A 15,387-nucleotide genomic window follows, 5' to 3' on the forward strand; every position below is an offset into this window, starting at 1 on the left:
AGCTGGATGGTCAGAAGCAATATGGGAGCATAACCTTGCAGCTGGAAATTGAATCTCCTCCTCAATAGGTATTCGATTTGGCCTCATTTTGAAAAATCAGAGAATTCAGATCCAAAGATGGAATATACTTTGAAGTCAGGAGGAAAGCAGCATTACCGTATTTGTGTTTAAAGTATCAGCTGTTTCCTCTTTATGGCCTCTCAATGAAAGAGGTGGAGCAGTTCTCTGCATTGTATGAAGTAAATACAGGGGGCCAGCGCTGTGGCATAGCGGGTAAAGCCGCCTGCTCTGGTGCCGGCATTCCATATGGGCGCCAGTTCAAGACCCGGCTGTTCCACTTCTGATCCAGCTCTCTGCTATGGCCTTGGAAAGCAGTAGAAGACGGCCCAAGTCCTTGGGCCCCTGCACCCACATGGGAGATCAGGAATAAGCTCCTGGTTCCTGGCGTCAGATCGACGCAGCTCCGGCTGTTGCGGCCAATTGGGGAGTGAACCAGAGGATGGAAGACCTCTCTCTCTCCTTCTGCATCTCCTTCTCTCGGTGTAACTCTGACTTGCAAATAAATAAAATAAAAATCTTAAAAAAATATGAGTGATACAAAATATGTGGCAGGAAATTAAACACTGAAAACTTCTTTAAATGAATTTATATAATTGCAAATGGAGAATCAAGGTTACTTTTCATGATCAGATAAAAAAACTTTACATTAGTATTTCATGATCAGATAAAAATATAGCCCCAAACAACAAAATAAGTAGAAGACAGAGGAGCAGTTAATTAGCATGTTTGCTGAGTTATTTTTTCCGCTACTTTCCATTCAGGGAAAAGATCAGGGGTTTGATTTCTCCTGAGTGTGATTCTGGTATAGAAGAGTTGTAGAACAGTGAAGTGTGGAAATAATAAATTGGCTGTCTTCATTCAAGTGAAGAGTGATGGTATTGTCCTCCCATAGTGAGACTGCTGTCTTACTTCACTGTAATAACACTTGTGAGAAGTAGTAGATGCAGGGTCATTATTTTTTGTTATTAACTATGTATTAGATGTATATCAGAAATTGTTAGCACAGATCCTTGTCCAAATCTGGGATGGCACATCTTTGCCCTACCTCCCTTTGCTGAATATCCTATGTCTCCTGCAGACATCAGTAACTGATCACCAGGTATCTTTCTGCTGAGCTCAACCAGGACCTCAGAATCCTCCCAACCAGTGTCTTTGATGACTACAGTTAATAAGGACAAGGATGGGAGATGAAACTGCCAACCAGCTCAATACTGAAAAGGGGTGACCTTAAAATACAAAGTTCATGTTTTAACCCAAGAAATGATCCTGTAAAATTTCTTAATGACCAGTACAGTTTGAAAAAAATTCACAGAATTTCTGTTTCTTTTCTAACAGTTGTCAACAATAACAACTTTTACTCGGATTTACTGGTTTAATTTTAATATCAGAGACTAGGTAATTAAGAAAAAAACTCTATTTGCCTACTGTGTATTTTGCATAGGCATAAGCCATTTTGTTTTGACTTTTCTTAATTAAAAAATATAAAAGCAATTTCAGTGTCAGCGACTGTTCCCATAATGGTTTAACTACACAGCCTAGTTTTCCATGATTTTTGTTCCTGTCCCTTGTGTTCATTTTGATGAGTGCCGCTTTTCACATCTCCCGTTTAGGTGATTAAGTCATATGTTCAGTTAGTCTACAAAGTTTGTTTAATGTCTAAGGTGCTAGTATTTCATGATAATTCATCTTTTTATGTGGAAAATCTCCTTTATTTTATTTTTTATAATTTACTAAAGTCATTTTTCGTCAACATGGAACATTAATATTCAGTGTAAAGAAAAAAAATCCCCTGCTGTGATATTGTGTTCTGTTCACCCTAAAATATGTACTTATTTGTTTGAAAAGAGCGTGTTTTAATCACTAATGAAATACTAATGTAAAATATCCTGACTTGTAAATTATCAGATCCCTTTGCTTTATTCCCTCCCACAGGGAGAGCTGCAAGGAAGCAAAGAGGCAAATAGTGCTTCAGATAGAGCTAACAAGAGACAAGGCAAATCTTGATATTTACCAACCTGATAAAGATACTGGTAACAGGTGAAGAATATATTAATAAGGCGTCTCACTGACCCACTTCTCATCAAAATAGCTTTTGTGGAGCTTAAAGGATTATAGCATTGTTTGATCTCCTACAAATGCTTTCCAGGCAGTGAGGGAGTGCCTCCTTTAAAACTGCTCCTCCTTGCCCGCACAAGTGGGAAAGGAACGTTTTTGTTCTTTGGTACCTTCCCTTCACTCACGTCACTCTTCAGCATGGGGGAGACACTGGTGATTGTGTCATAAGGTGGCTTGGTCAAAAGGCCTGGGTTCAAGTTCTTGTCTCTGGCCCAAGAAAAAAAATTGACAAAGATGTAGGCAAAGGTCAGAGGAGGAACAAGATTTATTTACATGCAAAGCAAAGTACACACTCAAAAGGGAATGTGGACGTGCTTAAAGGTGAGCTGCACTCAGTGAGCTTTGGTCCATCCCTTTATAAGATTTGGGGCCATAGATGTGGCGTCAAGGGCAAGGTATAACTGATTACTCATAGGAGGCAGAGTTTGAGTACTAAACATTTCCCCTTGCCCTCTTTTTTTTTTTTTTTGACAGGCAGAGTGGATAGTGAGAGAGCAAGAGACAGAGAGAAAGGTCTTCCCTTTTGCCGTTGGTTCACCCTCCAATGGCCGCCGCGGTAGGCACGCTGCGGCCGGCAAACCGCGCTGTTCTGATGGCAGGAGCCAGGTGCTTCTCCTGGTCTCCCATGGGGTGCAGGGCCCAAGCACTTAGGCCATCCTCCACTGCACTCCCGGGCCACAGCAGAGAGCTGGCCTGGAAGAGGGGCAACCGGGACAGGATCGGTGCCCCGACCGGGACTAGAACCCGGTGTGCCGGCGCCGCAAGGCGGAGGATTAGCCTATTGAGCCGCGGCGCTGGCCTGTCCCCTTGCCCTCTTTTGTTAACTTCGAAGTGTCATGGTGCATGATGGGAGCAGGGGTGTCAGCCATGGTAATTTTATTATGATGACATTATAACTAGCTGAAGGTCATTGTGGAGGTTCAGCCAGCAGTTGTGTCGGTTATTTTTGGCAGGATCTGTTCTAAGCAGCAGTTTCATGGAAACTGCTATTGTCTGGTGCATGGGGTAGAAGTGGGGGGAGGGTCAGAGGAATCTGGGCAGAGCAGATGGGACTACAGGGAGGAGCTGGTGCCTCAGGTCCTCCTTAGTAGCTACTTTCTTACCTACATCAATTCCATCTTTGCCTTTGACCTTTGTAGGGCCCCCAGTGGACTGAGAATTGACTTATATCTGCCATTGTCCCGAAAACTCACGGGGATAATTTCAACTGTTTTATTACAGTGCAGTTTTGACAAAGAGGCAAAGGTTTTCTTCCCATGATTCTTTTATTTGACAAAGATTTATTGAACTTCTAAATGCCCCTACTATATGCAAGGGGCTTTGAGGGCTATAGGTGTTGACATGGCTGTGGGCTTCGCCTACCTGCACATTCTTGTTATAGAACATGCAACCTTAGAGCTTGTGTTCTAGAGAAAAGAGACAGAGAATCAATGAGGACAGTCATGGTCCTCAAGGAGCTTACATTTTACTGGAGAAGGGGCTAATGATAAGCTTTGAAGAGATGCAGAAAGACATGAAGGGAAATGCCAGGTAATAATAAGTGCTATGCAGAGAAGGAAAATGGGTCTCGTGATAAGGAGCAATTAGGTGGCCACTTTACAATGGGTAGTCAGGAAAGACCGCTCCCAGGAAGTGACACAGAGGTTGCCATCTGAACCCCAGGAGCCAGCATAGGGATCAGCTTGCTACTGACAAGTCCCTTGTATAGAGAAATTTTGGAGGGGCTAATGTCTTTATATCTTTCTGTCCTGTGCAAATGGTCCCCAGCCACCCACTCATTCTGGCCCTCACCTTCTCCTCCTTTAAGCCAGGATTTGCAGTAGACTCCGGGGATAAGTACATATCTTTTCATCTAGCTCTTGGGGCTGTTATTAACTTTCTTTCTCTGAGTCTCACAGTCTTTGTGAGTTGCTGATTCCCAAATGGGCAAAACCTGCTTAAGAGTGTGGATTAAGAAGGAGGAGGAAGAGACAAAGCCTTTCAATGAACCACTCAGAAAGAGGAAGAGGAGAGAAAGATAACAAAAAGGCAGTTAGTACCTAGGGATATGGAAGCACAAAGAAATGCGATTCTGGACAAATTAAGCTGTTTCTGGAATATCCAGTTTCCTCTTGCTCTAGGATCTTCCTGGCCTTCAAGAACCCTTTTCTGACATGGAAGCAACGGGAGACACACAAGTGAGTCCAGTTCATGTTGGTGCGTGCATGTGTGTGTGTGTGTGTGCTTGCTTTATCTTTTTATAAATTTGTAGTTTTTAAAATCAGAGTTGGACATAATATTGAACATAAAGAAGGCTGATGAGTTTTAGGATGTGGTTCTCTGGGACCGTGTCGCTCTTTGGCCTCCCAGTGTGTTCCCAACTTCTTTGCATTTTGAGTCCTCTCCCTTTGATCAGCATATGACTGGGCATAGGGCACAGGTCTTCAAAAATAAATGCTGGTAACAGATTGTTTCTAAAGACAATGTGTTACAGAATCACAAATTGTAAAGCAGATGAGAGCAAACCTCCTGTTGACATGAAGGTGGGGGGATTCCTGTCTGTGCCTCTTCCCTCTCCCTCTCTGCACCTGCCGCGAGGGGGAGGCGCGGGGTTTGCGTGTGTTCTTGTGGGTCTGGGTTTCGGAACCGGTGGTTGAGTCGACATGTCAGACAACGAGGACAATTTTGACGGGGATGACTTCGACGATGTGGAGGAGGACGAAGGGCTGGACGACCTGGAGAATGCCGAGGAGGAGGGCCAGGAGAATGTTGAGATCCTGCCCTCTGGGGAGCGACCACAGGCCAACCAGAAACGAATCACCACCCCGTACATGACCAAGTATGAGCGAGCCCGCGTGCTGGGCACCCGCGCCCTCCAGATCGCGATGTGTGCCCCTGTGATGGTAGAGCTGGAGGGAGAGACAGATCCTTTGCTCATTGCCATGAAGGAACTCAAGGCCCGGAAGATCCCCATCATCATCCGCCGCTACCTGCCCGACGGGAGCTATGAGGACTGGGGGGTCGACGAGCTCATCATCACCGACTGAGCCGAGCTGTCTGCTGCCCTGGCCCCTGCCCACTTGGTTCCCATTTTCTACGTGTAAATAATAAACGATTTAGTCTTTCAGCCCCTCCAAAAAAAAAAAAAAAAAAAGTACAAGACTGGGGCTTTTCTACTCCTTCCTAAGTGGTCTGGCTGCTGGGCCCACCTTGGGATTGAACCCACTAGGTTCCAAATTCAGGCTAAGGAGATCAGAACCCCCCCACTCCAAAGCTCCCTGTACCCTTAAGGCTTTGTAAACCGCTGCTTTCTCTCAGAGGCTGTTACTAGAGGCAGTACTTTACAGTACTATATGTGATAATTATCTTATTCCTTTCCAATTACTTCATCATAAGTGTCTGCATTTGTTCAAGTTTATGTTCTTCTTGCGATCACTAAGAATAAAATATTGTGTCGTGAACATAATTAGATTTTATAAACCCAAGATTGCCATATTGTGCTATGGTTTATCTCTTTATGAAGTAATTACACCAATTATAGGAGGTTATGTTTAAATGCGAATTGTTACCCACTTGGCAGACAGTATTGATTTAAAATAAAAGAAGTGATTAAAAACAATTTATGGAGCTCTCTTGGGTAAAAGCACAAAACCACTAGAAAATTATTGGAATCTTATTCATGCAATGAGTTGTGCACAACGTTCTTGGATGCTGTAGTTAAGGCAAAATTACCAGGAACTCCAACAAAGGTTTGAATCTAAGACTATTATTATGTGTCTTTCCTACTGCTAAGATTACACCATTAAATTCAATTAATGCAGCATGTTAGGACTCTTCACAATTTTGCTAATTTCATTTTCAAGTTAATTTAAAATAACCATTCTTTAATCTTTCATACACAGAATTTCCATCTCCAAAGATGCAGTCCTTTTGTGCTTACGTTCAAGAATACACATTATTACCTAAGTCCCGTAATTAGCATTCAGCAATATATTGAGAATTTATTCTTAAATGTTTGTTTGAGATAGTAATAACACCCTTCTGACCTAATGTTATGAGAGGAAGCAAACAAACAAAGCTGAGCAATAGTGTTGTAGAAGCACTTCAAAAAAGTCAAGCAAAAAATCAAAATGCTGTTTCTAACCATCAAGGCATGCCTAAAATTAGTGACTGTGTCAGGGCACAGGAAGGAAATCATAAACAGTCAAACCCTGGAACCCAAGTGTGAGATCCGGAAGTCAATAAACCTTGCTGTTTTCTTTCTGTTCACATCCTGACTGAGAATTTTACTACAAGAGGGTGAGAGGGAAAGAATAGGAAAATAAAGAGAAAGCATTTTTATTTTTTAAGCTACACAGTACTTCATGAAAGTACACTTTAGAAACTCAAAGTAATAGCCAGAAAAATGAAGTGAAAATGACAGATCCTCTTCACACTCCCACTACCCACCCCCATTATCAAAGACTGACTCTCAACAAATTAGTGTTTTTCTTTCCAGTTTTTTTTTTAATTTAAACAGTTAAAATATGGTGTTGTTCTGTGACTTACTATTTTCTACCTAGCAGTATCTTGGAAATATTCACAAGCCTTTGTATGTAGGGTTGTCTTATTCGTTTAACAGTTGCATAGTATTCCATGAAATAGATGTATTATAATATATTTATGTATTCCATTTTTAAAAGATGTACTTATTTGAAATGCAGAATGACTGGGTGGGGGATGGAGGCGGGGGAGAGGGAGAGGGAGAGAGAGATGGAGGCGTTCCAGACACTGGTTCACTCCTCAGTTGTGCACAACAGCTAGGGCTGGGCTAGACAGAAGCCAGAGCCAGAAGCCAGGAACCCCATCTGGATTTCCCACATGAGTGCAGAGACTCAAGTGCTTTAGTCATCCTCTGATGCTACCCAGGAGCATTAGTAGGGAGCTGGATTGGAAGCAGAGTAGCCAAGATTCAAACCTGTACTCCAATATGGAATGCAATGTCCCACACAGTGGCTTAACCCACTGCTCCATGACTCCTGCTCCTTACCTGTTCTATTCATGGACATTTAGTTTTAAATTTTTCACTATTATAAACACTCTTATAAACCCTGTCACAGGGGCCAGTACTGTAGCATAGTAAGTTAAGCCTCCACCTGTGGTGCCAGTATCCCATATGGATGCCAATTCGAGTCCCTGCTGCTCCACTTCTGATCCAGCTCTCTAATAATGGCCTGGGAAAGTAATCAAAGATGGTCCAAGTGCTTAGGCCCCTACAACCACATGGGAGACCCAGAGGAGGTTCCTGGCTCCTGGCTTCAGGTTGGCCCAGCTCTGACCATTGCAGCCACTTAAGGAGTGAACCAGCAGATCAAAGACCTCTCTCTCTGTCCCTCCCTCTCTGTAACTCTGCCTCTCAAATAAATAAACATTTAAAAAAAAAAACCTGTTACACTTATCATTACATGCATAGCATCACATTTTGGGGACAAGGTGAGAGCAAGGACAGATGCCCAAGTATTGAATTGCTGGGTCAAGAGATCAGATCATTTATATTTTGGTAAATATTACTGATTATTTCTCCAAAAAGACTGTGCCAATATTATCAGTGTTTAGAATGTTTGTCGGCCGGCGCCGTGGCTCAATAGGCTAATCCTCCACCTTGCGGCGCTGGCACACTGGGTTCTAGTTCCAGTCGGGGCGCTGGATCCTGTCCCGGTTGCCCCTCTTCCAGGCCAGCTCTCTGCTGTGGCCTGGGAGTGCAGTGGAGGATGGCCCAAGTGCTTGGGCCCTGCACCCCATGGGTGCACTTGGCTCCTGCCTTCAGTTCAGCTCAGTGCGCCGGCTGCAGCGCGCAGGCCGCAGCGGCCATTGGAGGGTGAACCAACGGCAAAAGGAAGACCTTTCTCTCTGCCTCTCTCTCTCTCTCACTGTCCACTCTGCCTGTCCAAAACAAAAAAACAAACAAACAAAAATGTTTGTCAACCTTGTAGGTGTCTTCTCTGCATTTTCTTTAGAAAATGAAGTCAACCATTTTCTCATGTTTGTTGTGGTTTTGTAGTTCGTGTTTTTTATTTGCCATTGTTACATTCTTTGTCCATATTCCTATTGAGCAGCTGGCTATTTTCTTAGCTACCTTCAGGAATGATTAAGATATGATCAGTTCTGTTATTTATCTTCTGAATACTTTCTCACAAATTATTTGTTGTTTAATCTTTATATTTTCTTTTTCCAAATACAAATTTTAAACTGTATGTAGTCAATCTCATGCTATTTTTCCCTTGAGATTTCTGGGCTCATTATCATGTTTGGCAAAATATTTTTTTTTGACAGAGTTAGACAGTGAGAGAGAGAGAGACAGAGAGAAAGGTCTTCCTTTTTCCATTGGTTCACCCCTCAAATGGCCGCCACAGCCAGCATACTGCATAGATCTGAAGCCAGGAGCCAGGTGCTCCCTCCTGGTCTCCCATGTGGGTGCAGGGGCCCAAGCACTTGGGCCATCCTCCACTGCCCTCCCACGCCACAGCAGAGAGCTGGACTGGAAGAGGAGCAACCAGGACAGAATCTGGCACCCCATCTGGGACTAGAATCCAGGGTGCTGGCGCCGCAGGCAAAGGATTAGCCAAGCGAGCTGTGGCACCAGCCCAAAATATACTTTTAAGATAGAATATCTTCTGGTGATATTTAGCAATGGGAAAACGGTGGACAGTGGAAGAACGCAGGTGTGATTAAAATCCCACTTTCTCAGATCCTGGCTATGTTGTTTCTTCTTTCTATTTTTTTTTTTTAAGATTTATTTATTTATTTGAAAGTCAGAGTTACAGAGAGAGAGAGAGAGAGAGAGAGAAAGGTCTTCCATCCACTGGTTCACTCCCCAGATGGCCACAATGGCCAGAGCTGCCCCAATCTGAAGCAAGGAGCCAGGAGCGTCTTCCGGGTCTCCCACACGGGTGCAGGGGCCCAAGGACTTGGGCCATCTTCTACTGCTTTCCCAGGCCATAGCAGAGAGCTGAATCAGAAGTGGAGCAGCTGGGACTAGAACCAACACCCATATGGGATGCCAGCACTACAGGCAGTGGCTTTACCCACTACGCCACAGTGCTGGCCCTGGTTTCTTCTTTCTTAAAAAAAGTTCACATGAATACCTTCCTCTGGCATTAAATAAAACAATGTGTGAGAGCATTAAATAAAACAATGTGTGAAAGCCCTGGCTGAGTGCTTGACTCACTGTAGGCACTGCAGAAATTTTGATATAGCCAGAATGGGAATACGCTCCGGCACCTTGTGGAAGAGGCAGACGATGTCAGTGCACCAGTTAGTTGTGTGAGGAGGAGGTGACGGAACAGGAAGGGGAGGCTCAGAAAGCATTCACATTTCCCTAGTGTGGAGGTGCGTGCATGTACCTGTGTAACAGCACCAACCCTAGCTTTCCATCACGCTCCTCAGCCTACGCTTTAGCATTCAGGCTTTCATAGCAAATATGCAAAATTTGATATTCATGTGACCCCCTATGATACTTCTTCCAAATCTCTTCTTATCTAGACTTAAATAAAGTGCAGCACTCATTTCATTCTAGGATTCGATATAGAAGATTTGTTTTCTTAGTTGCTGAAACTGGAATTCACTTGTATTTCATAAAATGAAAAGATTAGGATCTTAAGAAACTGCCAGTTGCCTCATATTTGCAGGTTCATTTGTTCTTAGTATTCATTGCACTTTCCACTTCCTTTGTGACTTTGGAGAATCCATTTGACTGAATAGAGGCAGTGTCTACAGAAATCCGTGAGGGACAAGAGAGAGCTCGCTGGAGTCCACAGCGGCACAATTCTAATGCAACAAGTGAACAAAAAACCCTGAGACTCTTGCAAAACAACAGATGATAAATTTAAGTCATCCTTATCACTTTAATAAAATGATGATTTTGGGGCCGGCGCTGCAGCACAGCATGTTAACACCCTGGCCTGAAGCGCTGACATCCCATATGGGCACCGGTTAAAGACTCGGCTGCTCCACTTCTGATCCAGCTCTCTGCTATGGCCTGGGAAAACAGTGGAAGATGACCCAAGTCCTTGGGCCCTGCACCCATGTGAGAGACCCCAAGGATGCTCCTGGCTCCTGGCTTTGGATCAGCATAGCTCTGGCTGTTGCAGCCAGTTGGGGAGTGAACCATCAGATGGAAGACCTCTCTCTCTCTCTCTCTCTCTCTCTCTCTCTCTCTCTCTCTCTGCCTCTCCTCTCTCTGTGTAACTCTTTCAAATAAATAAATCTTTTAAAAAAAAAACCAGAAATCTTTTTTAAAAATAAAAATAAAGTGATGATTTTTAAAAAGCACCCTTGGGTCTGGCATTGTGGGTAAAGTTACCTGTGCTGCCAATGCCAGCATCCTATATGGGCTCCTGTTCAACTCCAGATAGCTCCATTTCTGACCCAGCTCCCTGCTAATGGCCTGGGAAAAGAAGCAGAAGATGCCCCTAGTGCTTGGGCTCCTGCCACCCACGTGGGAAACCCAGATGAAGCTCCTGGTTCCTTGCTTTAGCTAGACTCTGCACTCTCTGTGGCCATCTGGGGAGTGATCCAGCAGATGAAATATCTGTGTGTGTGTATGTGTGTGTCTCCCTCTCTCTCTGTAACTTTGACTTTCAAAATAAGTAAATAAATCTTTACTTAAAAAGCCACTGTTAAACTCTTTTGTTGTCTTTCCATTTTATTTCTTTTGCTTTACTAAGACCTGAATATCCTTGTTCAATGAAAACAACCCAGAAAAGCATGTAGACCTGGGGCCGGCACTGTGGTGTAGTAGGCTAAGCCTCTCCTGTGGTGCCAGCATCCCACGTGGGCACTGTTCATGTCCCAGCTCTCCTCTTCTAATCCAGCTCTCTGCTTATGACCTGAGAAAACAGTAGAGGATGGCCCAAGTGCTTAGGCCCCTGCATCCTAGGGGGAGACCTGGAAGAAGCTCCTGGCTTCTGGCTTTGGATCAGCTCAGCCCCAGCCATTGTAGCCATTTGGGGAGTGAACCAGAATATGGAAGAACTTTCTCTCTGTCTCTCACTCTCTCTGTCTGTAACTCTACCTCTCAAATAAGTAAATAAAATCTTTTTTTAAAAAGCATGTAAAAATACAAATACCAATGTAACTACATGGCAAATAGATGAGCTTGACTTTATTTTTTAACTTTTTTTCTTAAAAGCTCAAATTAAAAACCCCCAGCCTCAACTGGACTGTGCGCTCAGTCCTCTGTCTCTCTGCTGAGCCGCCTGCCTGGCCTGGTCAGGTGTAATCTCTCCACTCAACATGTAACCTCGCTCCTTGCCCCGCCTCCCCCCCAGTCTCTCAGGCTCTGTCTGGAGAGGTGCCCATCCGCCTTACGGATGTCCCTTCCCTAATAAACCTTGCTATTTTACCTCCCACAAAAAAAAAAAAAAAAGCTCAAATTAAAGTGAAACAATCCAGATTTCTGCATTTCAAATCTGCTACATGCCAAGTATGGGATGTTAGTCAATCCTCAGCATCGTTTTACCCTCTCTTTCCTTGGCCTGGTTTCTTATTTATTTATTCATTTGGCAGAGAGTGATATCTGTCTGCTATTTCATTCTCCAAATGCCTGCAAAGGCAGCGGGGAATTCAATCTGGGTCTCCAATATGGGTAGCAGGGTCCTAACTACTTGATTCATCTCCATTGTCTCCTAGAGTCTGCATCAGCCCCAGGAAGCTGGAGTCAGCATTCAGAGCTGCGATTAAACCGAGGTACTCCAAAGCAGGATGAGGGTGTCTCGACCACCAGCTTAACCGCTAGGCCAAACACTCGCTCCCCTTGCCCTGCTTTCTGGGAAGGGATATTGATCTTGGTGTGCCTTACTTGAGAAGACTGACCTGAGTTATTGACGCCTCCTTGAGACACTTCTTCCCTTCACTCAAGGACGTGACGTACTCATGACCCCTTTCTCTGACCACAGGGCTCCTGTCCTGGTTTCTCCTAGTCTCTCTGTCACCTAAACTTCTGAGGCCCTACAGCTCGGGTCTTAGCTTCTACCTTGGTGATCTTGTCCATTCTTATAGCTTTAAACACTAGCTGTATGTTATGAAAATAGATTTACCCAACCTCTACCTAAACTTTTCAATTCAAATGTTTACTTGACGTCTGTATTGTATGGAACATCAAGGCATGTAAGAGCATAACCTTCTCTTTTCACAGGTGTCATTATCACAGTAAGTGGCACTGTCACTTTTCCCGTTGATCAAACATCTTTGTGTCATCCTTACCATTTTCTTTTTCTGTCACTGCTCACAACTACTCTATCAGGAAATCCTATTTACCTTACCTTCAAAATATTTCCAGGAATTGGATCACTTCTTAGCCAACTCCACTACTCCAGCACAAATCACCGCCAGCCCTTCCCTGGGTTGTTAGAAAAACCCACAAGGTTGATCCCCACCAGAGCAACTATGTGATTTCGCAGATCAATATTTATCTGTTCAAAACCTCCCCTCCTTCCCATCAAATCACCTGGCTACCTTTAAAACTAATTTGAAAATAACCCAAACTACCAAAACCAAACTACTGAAGCCTCCACTGTAGTGCCACTGAGAGAGATTGATTCCTGGAGTTTCATCCTCTTCTTCTAGAGCCATCAGTTCTAACAGATTAGGGTCTTATCTTTGTAAGATTATTTAAGTAACACATTTCCCTAAAGCCCCTAACTCTAAATAAAGTTACACTGGGGATGACAGCTTGAATGTACGGATTTTGTGAGACACAATTCTGTCCATAACAGGGACCACTCTGCTATCTCCTCTGCTCCCCTTTTTCTAGAAACAGCTTCTTTCCTCCTATCCACAGGTTCCTTAAGAGCACCCTGATCAGCTAGCTACAGTTGATTGACATGAGTTGTACAGCTGATGCAGGCTAAGCCAATCAAAAGCTTTCCCCAGGACTTGCCTCTGGAAATAACAGCTGGGCTGCGGGTATACACTTGACCCATGTTGGGACCAACCAAAGATTTTCCCTAGGAATTTTGGAAATAGATCTAAGACAGATCTACAGAGATAGATAGATAGACAGATAGATAGATAGATAGATAAATAACAGATAGGTAGGCAGATAGGTAGATGATAGATAGATAACAGATAGATAGGTAGGCAGATAGGTAGATGATAGATATAGATATAGATATAGATATAGATATAGATATAGATATAGATATAGATGAGATAGAGATGGAGATGGTGATGGCGATGGCGATGGCGATGGCGATGGCGATGGCGATGGAGATGGAGATGGAGATGGAGATGGAGATGGAGATAGAGATATAGGGAGATAAAGATGAGAGGGAAAGAAACTCTCTCCTGTGACAGAAGGTTAGATGCCAAGTTTGGAAGCTGTTGTGGGGCTTGTATTTCTCCACATAGCTGGAATAAAAGGATGGTCACAGACAGAGAAACAAAAAGATAAACAGAAAGGGCAAAGAGAAGTGATAGAATGAGAGCCTTAAATGCATTTGAATCCCTGGTTTTAATTAATAATGTTCAATCATGTTTATGACTTTCAAGAATACTTCAAAAGTTCATAGAAAATATATGTTATCAGAAATCTATACATGGATTTCAAAATTTTTGTATCAAAATAAACTTATCTTTCAATTCCATTTTCTGTGATCTTTTTTAATTGTCCTTGTATGGTTCATGAGAAACCTTTCTAATACAGTCTGTATTTTTCTTTAGCTACTTAGGGTCAGACTTCATACAGCTTCCTAGAATTTAAAAAAGAAAAAAAGTTTTGTATAGCTTTGCATTTTAGCCTCTCAGAGCCTGCCTCATTTCCTAATAATGATTAGCAGGAGCCGGCATAGTTGTGCATTGGGTTAGACTACCATTTTCGAAACCAGCATCCCAAAACAAAGTGCCAGTTCGAGTTCAGGTTGTTCTGCTTCCAAATCAGCTTCCTGCTAATGCACCTGCGAAGCAGCAAATGATAGAAAAAGTACTTGGATCCCAGCCACCCACGTGAAAGATCCAAATGGGTTCCTAACCCCTGGCTTCAGTCTGGCCTAGCTCTGTATGTTGTAGCCACTTGGGGGGTAAACCAGCTGATAGAAGATACCTCTCTCTCTCTCTCTCTCTCTCTCCCTGTCTTTCCCTCCTCTTTGTCACTCTGCCTTCCAAATAAATAAATCTTAAAAAAGATAATGATTAGCAATAACTGATGGTGTTGGTTTTATCTTGTGCATTACTTTATCTGAAACTGAAAAGGGAACATTGCACAAAAAACACTTAACATTGTTTTTGGTACATTGTTACTGAGGTTAAGCCTCAAGTCTCCCTACATCAACCCTACAACAACTTTTGCGATGACATATGAAAGAATTGGCAATACAGGAATTCAGTTTGAAGAAAACACCATAGATTTTCAAGGCCTATGAAGAACCACTGGACAGCATTTATCAACTCATTGTTCATCCTATTTGGAAGTGTAAAATCAAACTAATTGGGGCTGGCACTGTGGTGCTGTGGGTTAAGCCGCTGCCTGCTGCACCAAAGATTTTCCCTAGGAATTTTGGAAATAGATCTATAGATAGATATCTATATCCATCGCATATAGGATGCCCAGCTCCTATCCAGCTCTCTGCTAATGCACCTGGGAAAGCAGCAGAGGATGGCCCAAGTGTCTGGGCCCTGCACCCACATGGGAGACCTGGAAGAAGCTTCTGGCTCCTGGCTTCTGCCTGGCCCAGCCCTTATTGTTGGGGCCATTTGGGGAGTGAAACAGTGGGTGGAAGATTTCTCTCTCTCTGTCTCTCCACCTCTCTCTGTCTCTCCTTCTCTCTCGTAAGTCTGTCTTTAAAAAAAAAAAAAGATTTTATTTATTTTATTTGAAAGGGACAGTTACAGACAGCAAGAGGGAGAGACAGAGAGAGAGGACTTCCTTCCATTGGTTCACTCCCCAAATGGTTGCAATGGCCGGAGCTGTGCCAATCCGAAGCCAGGAGCCAGGAGCTTCTTCAGAGTCTCACACGGGTGCAGGGACCCAAGGACTTGGGCCATCCTCTACTGCTTTCCCAGGCCATAGCAGAGAGCTGGACTAGAAGTGGAGCAGCTGGGACTAGAACTGGTGCCCATATAGGATGCCGGCACTGCAGGCAAAGGATTAACCTACTGCACCATGGTGCTGGCCCCAAGTCTGTCTTTTGAATAAATAAATTTTTAAAAAATCAAACTAAGTTCTAATGTATTTTACTTTTGTAAATGTTTATAATT

General features: G+C 43.5%; 1 protein-coding gene across 1 annotated transcript; it reads left to right on the forward strand.

The window, feature by feature from the left end:
• Window positions 1-4,752: 4,752 nt before the first annotated feature.
• Window positions 4,753-5,281, forward strand: LOC133760790 (DNA-directed RNA polymerases I, II, and III subunit RPABC2). Its single transcript, XM_062193388.1, has one exon. The coding sequence runs from the start codon at window positions 4,818-4,820 to the stop codon at window positions 5,199-5,201; it is 384 nt and encodes a 127-aa protein (XP_062049372.1). The 5' UTR covers window positions 4,753-4,817; the 3' UTR covers window positions 5,202-5,281.
• The last annotated feature ends 10,106 nt before the right edge of the window (window positions 5,282-15,387 follow it).

Source organism: Lepus europaeus, chromosome 5 (genome assembly GCF_033115175.1).
Source record: "Lepus europaeus isolate LE1 chromosome 5, mLepTim1.pri, whole genome shotgun sequence".
In the NCBI taxonomy this organism is placed as follows: Eukaryota; Metazoa; Chordata; class Mammalia; order Lagomorpha; family Leporidae; genus Lepus; species Lepus europaeus.

Coding starts and splice junctions, on each gene's coding strand:
- LOC133760790 (XM_062193388.1), top strand. CDS start 4,818: ATGTCAGACAACGAGGACAATTTTGACGGGGATGACTTCGACGATGTG.